Raw genomic sequence first — 10346 nt, 5'->3', positions numbered from 1 at the left:
TTCCTTATGGAGAGAAATAATGTTAAAAAGAAAGAATAATTTTTTTTTTGTCTTTATCAGAATTTTCTAGGGCCATACCTGTGGCATATGTAGCTTCCCAGGCTAGGGGTCTAATTGGAACTGTAGCTGCCGCCTATGCTAGAGCCACAGCAATGCCAGATGCGAGCCCTGTCTGTGACCTACACTACAGCTCATGGCAACGATGGATCCTTAACCAACTGAGCGAGGCCGGAGATTGAACCCACAACCTCATGGTTCCTATTCAGATTCATTAACCACTGAGCCATGACGGGAACTCCAAGAAAGAATAATATTAAAGCGGGCGCTTTGCACAGGCGGCAAGAGCAGTGGCTGGGCGGTGAGGGTCTGTGTCCGGCCGAAGGCGACGAGGCGGGGACGACATGGAAGTGAAGGACGCCAATTCTGCGCTGCTCAGTAACTACGAGGTGTTCCAGTTACTGACTGATCTGAAAGAGCAGTGCAAAGAAAGCAGCAAGAATAAACACTGTTCTGGGCAGCAGAACTTGAATACTATCACATAGGAAACATTAAAATACATATCAAAAACACCATGTAGGCACCAGAGTCCTGAGATTGTAAGAGAATTTCTCACAGCAGTGAGGAACCACAAGTTGACCAAAGCTGAAAAGCTTCAGCTGCTGAATCACTCAACAGCTATGACTGCTGCTGAGATCCGGCAGCTGGTGGAGGAGAGCGAAGAACGGATGGCAGAGGAGCAGATCGAAGCTCTGCTCCACACCGTCACCAGCATCCTGCCTGCGGGGCCAGAGGCTGAGCCGAAGACAAATACCAGCGATGACGTGACAATGGACGAAGAGGACCCGGCCTAGAAGAGCACAGTTGGCTCCAGGGTCTTGTGAAGTCGAAAGGCCCAGCAGCCATTTCCCAGACATTCAAAAGATTATTTATTTGGTTTTACCTTCTGTCCCAACAGGCCTGATTTTGTGGCTGCTTTGGTAAACCGCAAAAATAAGCCTTCCTCAAAAAGAAGCTAAAAAGAAATTCTTGTGCTTTGGAGAAGAGACCTGGTAAAGACAGGCTGAGGTAGTGGTCAGGGCAGAGAGCTAAAGAAAGGAGGACAGGGTTGAGGAGGACAAGGACGGGGAACCCCCTGTGGTAAAAATCCTTCCATGGTCTTTGGCGTGCCCGGGGCAAGGTCCTTGCGCGTAGCTGGTAGAATACTTCCTTGTTGCCTCTGATGGGCTCTTGCCTAATTAATTCCATCTGCTTCCCTGGGCGCTTCCCTAAAGGCCGAGGAGCACTGCTGGGATGAAAGCTGAGTTAGGAGAATCCCAGTAGGTGGCTAAAAATGCGCAAAGCAGCAGATTTTTGCTCTAAATTAAAATAAGCTACTGACCTTGGCTTACCTCTGAGGACTCTTTTCCTTGAGAGAAACAGAGATAAAAGAACAGCCTGGCCAGCCCTTCCTCAGGTCCAAAGGCCCCTTTCCTCTCTCTGCTAGCATGGGCCCTGTGAGCCGGCTCACTAGTTAGTCCTAAGTGTTAGAGCACCGGCTCCCTCCAGTTGAAAAGAGGCGTCCAGGCCAAATGACCGCGTCGCCTGCCTTTCTGCCCACCTTCGGTTTCCTGCCCCGTGACAGGCGCTGCTTGTTGAGGCCAGCAGGTGAGCTTCATGTGCACAACGGGCACATTGCGTCTTTTTAAAGGGCACAGTTATGTCGCTCCTTTTGTGGACAGAATAGGCAGAACTAGAGGTTGATTAATAAGACTTTAAATTTGTTGGCTCTTGCAAGGTTGCATCAGTTTTTGAAAATTTAAAATATGAGAATAATTACCGTGTGAAGAACTTCTTCATGTTCATGCTTTGGAGAGTGTAGTAGCCCCAGACGTGTCGTTGCCCTTAGGTCCTAGGAATATTGTTAAAAATTAATTCCCCCATTCACTCTGCTCCCTATTTGGGGAAGAAAATGCCCATAGACATTAATTTTTCAAATTGGCACTCGTTTTGTTGTACGATTACATATTTTCAGTGCTTCTGTTAATTGGATTACTTCCCGCCTCTTGCTATTCCCAGGTTATTTCAGCCTCCCCACCACCCCTGCCAGCGGGCAGTTACGTTCATCTTAACCTTATCTTCTAAGGATCAGTTGAGATCTGCTCACAGGCAATGTTGAAATGAACAGGGCATTTATTTTTAAATCTCCTTCAAGTATCAGGAATTTTGCCAGGAGCTACTGATTTGTCAAGACAGGTATTTAGGTGCTCATATCATTGTTGTTGCATTTTTGAGGTGCTTTTTTTCTTCATGGATTTAAGGCTTGATTAGTTGATGATAAATTGTTTCCAGGTGACTGCCAACTTGTGCTATTTTTATCTCTCAAGAGTTTATTTTGCCTTGATTAGGAAAAAAAAGAAATCTGACTTAGAAAACATATATAAAATATATACATATTAGTATTTTTCTTAAATTGAATCTATTTAGATCCGAATTTAGCCTCAGCTTCTAAGTCAAACTTACTCTTTATAAGAAATATGGTCTGTGTAATATCCCCATCACATTAATAATATTTCAGAAATAAAAAGTTGTAATTTACACAGGATCACATCTGGGAAGGAGAGCTGGGAGACTGGGAGACTTGCTTTTTATTTTATATCCTTCTGTATGGTTTTAATGTTTGACCAGGTGATTGTTTTATTCTTTCAAAAGAAAAAATGTTTGTTTGCATGTTAAAAAAAAAAAAGAATATTAAAAAGAATTTAAGTGTAACAAGGAAAAAAATTTCTCAAAATCCCCAAAAAATATATATATATATATATTTTTTGTCTTTTTGTTGTTGTTGTTGTTGTTGTTGTTGCTATTTCTTGGGCCGCTCCTGCGGCATATGGAGGTTCCCAGGCTAGGAGTCTAATCGGAGCTGCAGCCACTGGCCTACGCCAGAGCCACAGCAAAGCGGGATCCGAGCCGCGTCTGCAACCTCCACCACAGCTCACTGCAACGCCGGATCGTTAACCCACTGAGCAAGGCCAGGGACCGAACCCACAACCTCATGGTTCCTAGTCGGATTCGTTAACCACTGCGCCACGACGGGAACTCCCCAAAATATATTTTAAAACTAGGAATAAGTAGAAAGATTTAGGATTTCAAAAAAGCATTTAGTAATGAGGTAACTTTAGAATCACAATTTACATATTTATCAAATGGATCCAATTCAATATAAAAGTTACTCAAAAATCATTAGCAGGATATGTATTAAATTAAAATAATCAACAAGTCAAATATACAGGAGATGGAGAAAAAAGATTATAATATGAATACTAATATCAATGAAATGATTTGCTTTTTTGAAAAAATTGAAGGGTAGTTGATTTACGATATTTCAGGTGTATATAAAAGTGATTCAGTTATATATACATCTATTCTTTTTCAGATTATTTTCCATTATATGTTATTACAACATACTGAATATAGTTCCCTGTGCTATACAGTAGGTACTTATTTTTTTAATCTATTTTATACATAGTAGTGTGTATCAGTTAATCCTGACTTGCTAATTTATCCCTCTCTCCCTTCCCCCTTTCCTAACCATAAGTTTGTTTTCTATGCCTGTGAGTCTATTTCTGTTTTGTAAATAAGTTCCTTTGTATCACTATTTTTAGATTTCACATATGTGATATCATGATAGTTGTCTTTGACTTACTTCACTCAGTATGATAATCTCTAGATCCATCAATCTTGCTGCAAATGACATTATTTCATTATTTTTTGTGGCTGCATAATATTCCATTGCATATATGTCCCACACTTTCTTTATCCATACATCTGTCAATGGACATTTAGGTTGCTTCCATGTCTTGGCTATTGTGAATAGTGCTACAATGAATTTTGGGGTGCATGTATCTTTTCGAATTAGAGTTTTCCTGTTTTTGATATATATGTCCAGAAATGCGATTGCTAGATCATATGGTAGCTATATATTTAGTCTTTTTAAGGAATGTCCATACTACTTTCCATAGTGGTTACACCAATTTACATTCCCACCGAGTGTGTATGAAGGTTCCCTTCTCTCCACACCCTCTGCAACATTTATTGTTTATAGACTTTTTTTGATGATGGCCATTTTGACCAGTGTGAGGTAACACCTCATTCCAGTTTCAATTTGTATTTCTCTAGTAATTAACCATGTTAGGCATCTTTTCATGTGCTTGTTGATCATCTGTTTGTCTTTGGAGAAATGTCTATTTAGATCTTCTGCCTCTTTTGATTTTTTTTTTTTTGTTGAGCTGTATAGGCTATTTGTACCCTTTGGAAATTAATCCTTTGTTGGTCTTATTGTTTACAAATACAAAATGATTTCTTTCTTGAAAATGAAAACTTTAGTCATTTCAAGAGTTCAAATTTGCACCCAGACACAGCCCTCAAAGAAAAATCAGCACTTAATTACTCGTTAAATTCTTCACCAACTTGAACTTCTATAGGCCAGCATATTTAAACTTCCTTTGATAGTTGCTCTCTTACTTGAGGCTCCTGATCATATGATGCCCTGGTAGGCAGGAATTTTCCACTTATTTCAAACACCCAATCTCAGGGTCCTCTGGTTTAAATGGCATTGCCACAGGGGCTCTTCGGTGTCCTTGTGTTACTAATCCTCTACCAACACTACCAGAAAGCCTGGATTAGTCCTACTCATCCACATTTACGTTATCGCTTATCTGATGCTCTCATATCGCTTACGAAACTACAATTTCATGTTTGCTTATCCTTATTCTAATTTAATATAGTAAATACCTTGGAGAAGTCTATCTAGTATACCAGGTTCTAGGATGCTTTATGCCTGACATTCAGACAAATATTAGTTATGCAATAGATAGTTTTTCAACATGATGTTTGATACTTTAAAAATTTTTTATTAAAGTATAGCTGATTTACAATGTTCTGTCAATTTCTGCTGTACAGCAAAGTGACCCAGTCATACATAGATATGATGTTTGATACTTCCGATAATGCAAAATGAGAATTTTTATGTGAAAATAAAAAATACGAACGTTAACATTTGGCATTAATCTGTGAACAAAAGATGAAAGAAAGGCATGGTAATGGTATGTATCTTATTCAATTATTTAAAAAATTTCTTTAAATTTAAATCGAAATAGAAAAAAAGCCAAAATGTATTAAAAACTCATAATAATAATTAAGCTAAAAATTATCCTAAAAGTGATGTATAGTCATAATTTACACTGGAAAAATGTGGAGAAATAAAAGTTTAAAAAAGTGAACTATTGCTAGCAAGTGGCATAACCAGGATTTATGACTCATTTTATTGATTTTGAAAGGAACCAGTTGTTCAACTAAATGTATCTGCTTCTCCAGAGGCATCGGGATGATTTCAAGGAACAGCTCAAGAAATACCTACTAGTATGAGTTCCTGTTGTGGGTCATCAGGTTGAGAATCCAACTGGCATCCATGAGGATGCAGGTTCTATCCTTGGTCTTGCTCAGTAGGTTAAGTGGCAAGCTGTGGTGTGGGCTGCAGATGCGGCTTGGATCCTGCATTTCCGTGGCTGTGTGTAGGCTGGCAGCTGCATCTCTGATTTGACCCCTAGCCCTTAACTTCCATATGCCATAAGTGCGACCCTAAAAAGAAAAACAAACAACCCCTACTTGTACTAAAATTAAGCAAGATGCATATCATAAAGTGCAAAGATAAAATTAAAATGTAATGCATTTATACACATATTAGTACTATGGTAATAACCAGTGGTATTAATTATTATAATTGAATAATATACTGTAAAACTATGATTCTATTATAAATAAGATTACCAATATTCAGAATTAAAGAGCAACTGAACATGAAAAATAAAGTAAAAGCAAGAGTAGAGGGAAAAATATAAGCTGGCCTTATAATTTGGATCTTCAACCTCATTGAGGATAGTCTGGCTTCAGGCAATTTTTTTGGTGCTAATCTGTTCTCTATGACTCAGACTTCTAATGTGAGTCCATGAACACACTAGAAAGTCCTCCAGGACTTTTTCAAAATCTTAAGAGTGCTCAAGAAAGCCATTCCAAGTTCAGGCCCCTTCTGACCAAAAATATTCAGTGGCCTTCCAGATTTCAACCAGAAAAAAAGCATGTGGGCAGGTATTCTAACCTTGTGCTTATGGCCGTAGTTTAATTTCATATTTCTAAAATGTTTAGCTTCTCTGATTCTTTTATTTATTTATTGTTTTTGTTTAGGGCTGCACATGTGGCATATGGAAGTTCCCAGGCTAGGGGTCAAATTAGAGTCACAGCTGCCTGCTTATACCACAGCTATAGCAACGCAGGATATGAGCTGCACCTGTGAGGTACACACCTCACCGCAATGCAGGATCCTTAACCCACTGAGCAAGGCCAGGGATTTCATCTGCATCCTCACAGACAATAGTCGGATTTGTTACTGCTGAGCCACAAGGGGAACTCCTGAGCTTCTGTGATTCTGCTCTAATTTATGCTACTAATCCAGTTTAAATCTAGGATTATCTATCTAGCTAGCTAGCTATCATCTATCATCTCTCTACCTATTTACACACACACTTTAGTTAAGATTTAATCTTTGCTTTTTTTTCTCCAGGAGAGAGTTCCTTAGCTTACCTACACCACTAAGATGGAAAGTATAGAATTTGCCTTCTGAATATCAAGTCCTCAGTGGTATCAGCTTATGTAACTATGGTCACACCGCTGCTTTCTGACTTTTTCTTCTTCCTTTTTTTTTTTTCCTTTTCGTGCCGCATCTGCAGCACATGGAACCTCTCAGGCTAGGGGTTGAATCAGAGCTGCAGCTGCTGGCCTACGCCACAGCCATAGCAATGCCAGATCCATGTCTGCGGCCTACCCCACAGCTCATGGCAACACTGGATCCTCTAACCCACTGAGCGAGAACAGAGATTGAACCCATGGATAAGTATCATAATTTTTTAATTTCCTTTTCTTCTGACATGTAAAGGTGTTTCAGATTCAGTTTGTGTGCCTCCTACTCCTAACCTGGAAAATTCTTCTCCTAGAAGCCCTGCTCCCTCTCAACAGGAAATAGCTTTTAGAAGCTATAACCTGCTGTCGGAATTGCTTGCAATCTAACATGAATGATGGGCCCCAATTAGTGCCAAAGAATCTACGTGTTTAGTTTCTTCCCTTAGAATGAAAATGGACTCAGAAAATGGGTTATCTTCATGCTTCTACCTATTAACAAGCAGCTCAATATGTGAGATACATATGCCAAACTTTATAGCTGCTACATTTTCAATAATTTCTGAAAATGTCTCCATTATTTATTAACTAGTATAAGGCATGGGCTGTTTCAGTTGTAAATTTTCTGCCTCTGTATATGGTCCAACTCAAGTTTGTGTGCCTAATGTGCAATCAGGCCAAACAAACAAAAAGTCAGGGGTCGGACTGAAGAAAGTTTTATTGGAGGGCCAAGCAAGAGGAACTTGGCAGCTTGAACATCAGTGGGGTTCAGGGAAGCATTTTTTTCTTTTTAGGGCTACAGATGCGGAACATGGAGGTTCCCAGGCTAGGGGTCAAATCAGAGCTGCAGCCACCAGCCTATGCCACAACCGTGCCAGATGCAAGACTCGTCTGCCACCTACACTGCAGCTCATGGCAATGCAGGATCCTTAACCCACTGAGTGGGGCCAGGGATCAAACCTGCATCCTCTTGGATACTAGTCAGGTTCATTACTACTGAGCCACAACGGGAACTACAGGGAAGCATTTTTAAAAGGCAAGGTGAAAGGTGGGTGAGTAATAAGGTGTGTGACGTGTTTGTGCTCCTCTCTGATTGGTTGATGGTGAAGTAACAGGGTAGTATGGCAGGGGTTAATAGTGTCAATCCTCAGGCACCAGTAGGTCTGGGGGCTGTGTGCTTCTGGCCATCAAGTAGTTAACTTCTTCCATTTGGTGGGGGCTTTATCACCTGTGAAGCAGCTTTGGAAATGTACATCAGATACTGTTATCTAAGTATTTCAGGGAGGAACTAAAGATTGTGTGACTGCCCTATGGCTGATTTACTGTTTAAATTCTTATCACTTCTCCTGGTACAACTGCTGTTGTTATCACTGTATGTTCACATCCTTCCAATCATTAATTCTTGAGTCAGGCTTCTGGGACTCAGGGGATACCTGGAAGGTTACAGCTTTTCTACAAATAAGTGGCAGGCAGATGACCTGGAAGGAGGGATCTGTCCTGAGACGTCCCCATAAACTCCTGCTCAGTTATATATGTAGTGTCTATATCACATTTTAATTTGCAGGATCAACAAACTGCAAATACAGAGTGACTTTGGAATCAATACTAGATTATAAGCATTTCTTTGTATCTTATATAATAATGCTCACTCTTACTGTTTGTGAAAGTGTTCAGTTGACAGTCAAACATTCAAATTTACTTGCTACAAAACACGTATTTGTCCTAACCTTCCTAGTTTTAAACAATCTTGGACAGCTATTATTTTTAATCAAATTGTGTCTTAATCTCTAAGAAAAACATGATTATAAGCATCTTTCTCTACTCTCATGATTTTAGTAATCAATCTTGGAATAATTTTAGGAAGTAGGTAAGTATGTTGGCTATTTTTTTCTCAGAATAACCATGCATAAAACACTGTAGGGAGTTCCTGTCATGGCTCAATGGTCACGAACCCAACTAGTGTCCATGAGGCCTCGCTCAGTGGATTAAGGTTCTGGCATTGTTGTGGCTGTGGTGCAGGCCAGCAGCTACAGCTCTGATTTGACCCCTAGCCTGGGAACTTCCATATCCTGCAGGTGCAGTCCTGAAAAGACAAAAACTTAAAAAAAAAAAAAAAATCCACAAACAAAAAAAAGCCACTGTCGACTGAAAAAAAGCACACCTAAAAGTTGAGAATTATACTTTATTTTGTGCCTTACTAAGGACTCTAAAGCCAGGATGCAGACTCTTAGATAACTCTAAGGGACTGTTCCAAAGAGGTAAGGAGGAGCCAGTATATATTAGTTTTTGCTGGGGGGGAAAAAAAAAAAAAGACACGGAGTTTGTTCAGTAATCAAATATTACTGCTAGTTGCAAAAAAAAAAAAAAAAAAACCCAGATATTTTGAGTTAATGATTTTAGTGCTTTTCTGTATATGGGAAGACATATACAAGCGTATATGCAAAAGTCTGGGCTCATTTACATTATCTTTTGATGTGTATCTTAACCATAGAGTGTCAGTGGAGGGGGAGCTGCAATGGCTAATGGCTTGATGGCTGCAACATCTTTTGTTTAGTGAAATGGCAGGTGACACTCTTTGTCCATAACAGTCAAGGTTAGGGCTTTAATTTTGAGAGGAATTTTATATGTCAAATCTGTAGATTTTTGAGAAATATCTTTCATCTTATCTTTATCAGTGACTAAGATACACAGTTATAGTGTGAAATACATTTTCAAACTCAGTATCATCTGTACTTTCTTTTTTGTTCTAGTAATAGAGCCAAATCGGTCAATTTCACATAATAACGTTTCCAAGGGATGGAACTAAATAAGTCTGGGAAATATTTTTTCCCACTCTCAGATATACTCCTATAAACCAATTCAAATATCCAAAGAAATATAAAGATTATATTGTAAAAACAAATAATAGAGGTCAAAAAGTAAGTACTGCTTATTTTACATAAGCCCATTTTCAACTAGATTTTAGACAAAATTCATTACCTTATTTTTTTCTGAGACTTGGAATTTGACTTCTGGCATTCATTTGATTTTTCCTTCAATAAGTTGCAAGCCTCATGATTTATCTTATGGAATTTTTATTCATGTATTCACACTTTCTTTCCCACATCTCTTTTGTTCAAGGTATAGCAATAGTTTACATTAAAATCAACTTGGTAAATAGAAAGAAAAAAATTCTACTGACTCCACTGACCTTGCTGAGATTTAGAGCCTGTATTGCTATCACTACCAGTAACATCACCAAAGGCCCCAACCTGGAATATTAAAGTACAACTTAGTATTATATGGGAAAATAATTATTACATTCAAATAAGCAAAGTTTTAGATAGAGAAAATAGCTTTATTCAACTGGGAAGATTCTGTGGAAGAAGTGAAACATACTTTAGGCTTTGAAGTAAGGCAATGAAGTAAATTCCCACCTTATAATTCAACTCACAGGCATAGACAGACAATATCTATTTCAGAAATGCAAAAATTTAGAATTTTAAAATATTTTCATTTGGGGTCAGATAGAATTTGATTACTATTTTTTCTATCTTTTTTTTTTGTCTTTTCTAGGGCTACACCTGCAGCATATGGAAGTTCCCAGGCTAGGGGTCTAATCAGAGCTCTAGCTGCCGGCCTATGCCAGTCTGTGACCTACA

At 38.9% G+C, this 10346-nt stretch overlaps 1 protein-coding gene across 1 annotated transcript; it reads left to right on the top strand.

The window, feature by feature from the left end:
• Nucleotides 1–347: 347 nt before the first annotated feature.
• On the top strand, nt 348–938 carry LOC125131741 (DNA-directed RNA polymerase III subunit RPC9-like). Its single transcript, XM_047788512.1, has 2 exons — nt 348–446; nt 543–938. The coding sequence occupies exons 1-2, from the start codon at nt 402–404 to the stop codon at nt 849–851; spliced, it is 354 nt and encodes a 117-aa protein (XP_047644468.1). The 5' UTR covers nt 348–401; the 3' UTR covers nt 852–938.
• The last annotated feature ends 9408 nt before the right edge of the window (nt 939–10346 follow it).

The sequence above is a fragment of the Phacochoerus africanus genome, chromosome 7 (assembly GCF_016906955.1).
Source record: "Phacochoerus africanus isolate WHEZ1 chromosome 7, ROS_Pafr_v1, whole genome shotgun sequence".
Classification (NCBI taxonomy): domain Eukaryota; kingdom Metazoa; phylum Chordata; class Mammalia; order Artiodactyla; family Suidae; genus Phacochoerus; species Phacochoerus africanus.
The sequence above is the reverse complement of the archived record's forward strand: the minus strand, read 5'-3'. Positions and strand labels throughout refer to the sequence as shown.

Bases quoted from the DNA above. Each gene is read 5' to 3' on its own strand.
- LOC125131741 (XM_047788512.1), top strand. From the start codon at position 402: ATGGAAGTGAAGGACGCCAATTCTGCGCTGCTCAGTAACTACGAG. The intron at 447-542 runs GTGTTCCAGTTA...ACTATCACATAG, and splicing joins CGCTGCTCAGTAACTACGAG to GAAACATTAAAATACATATC.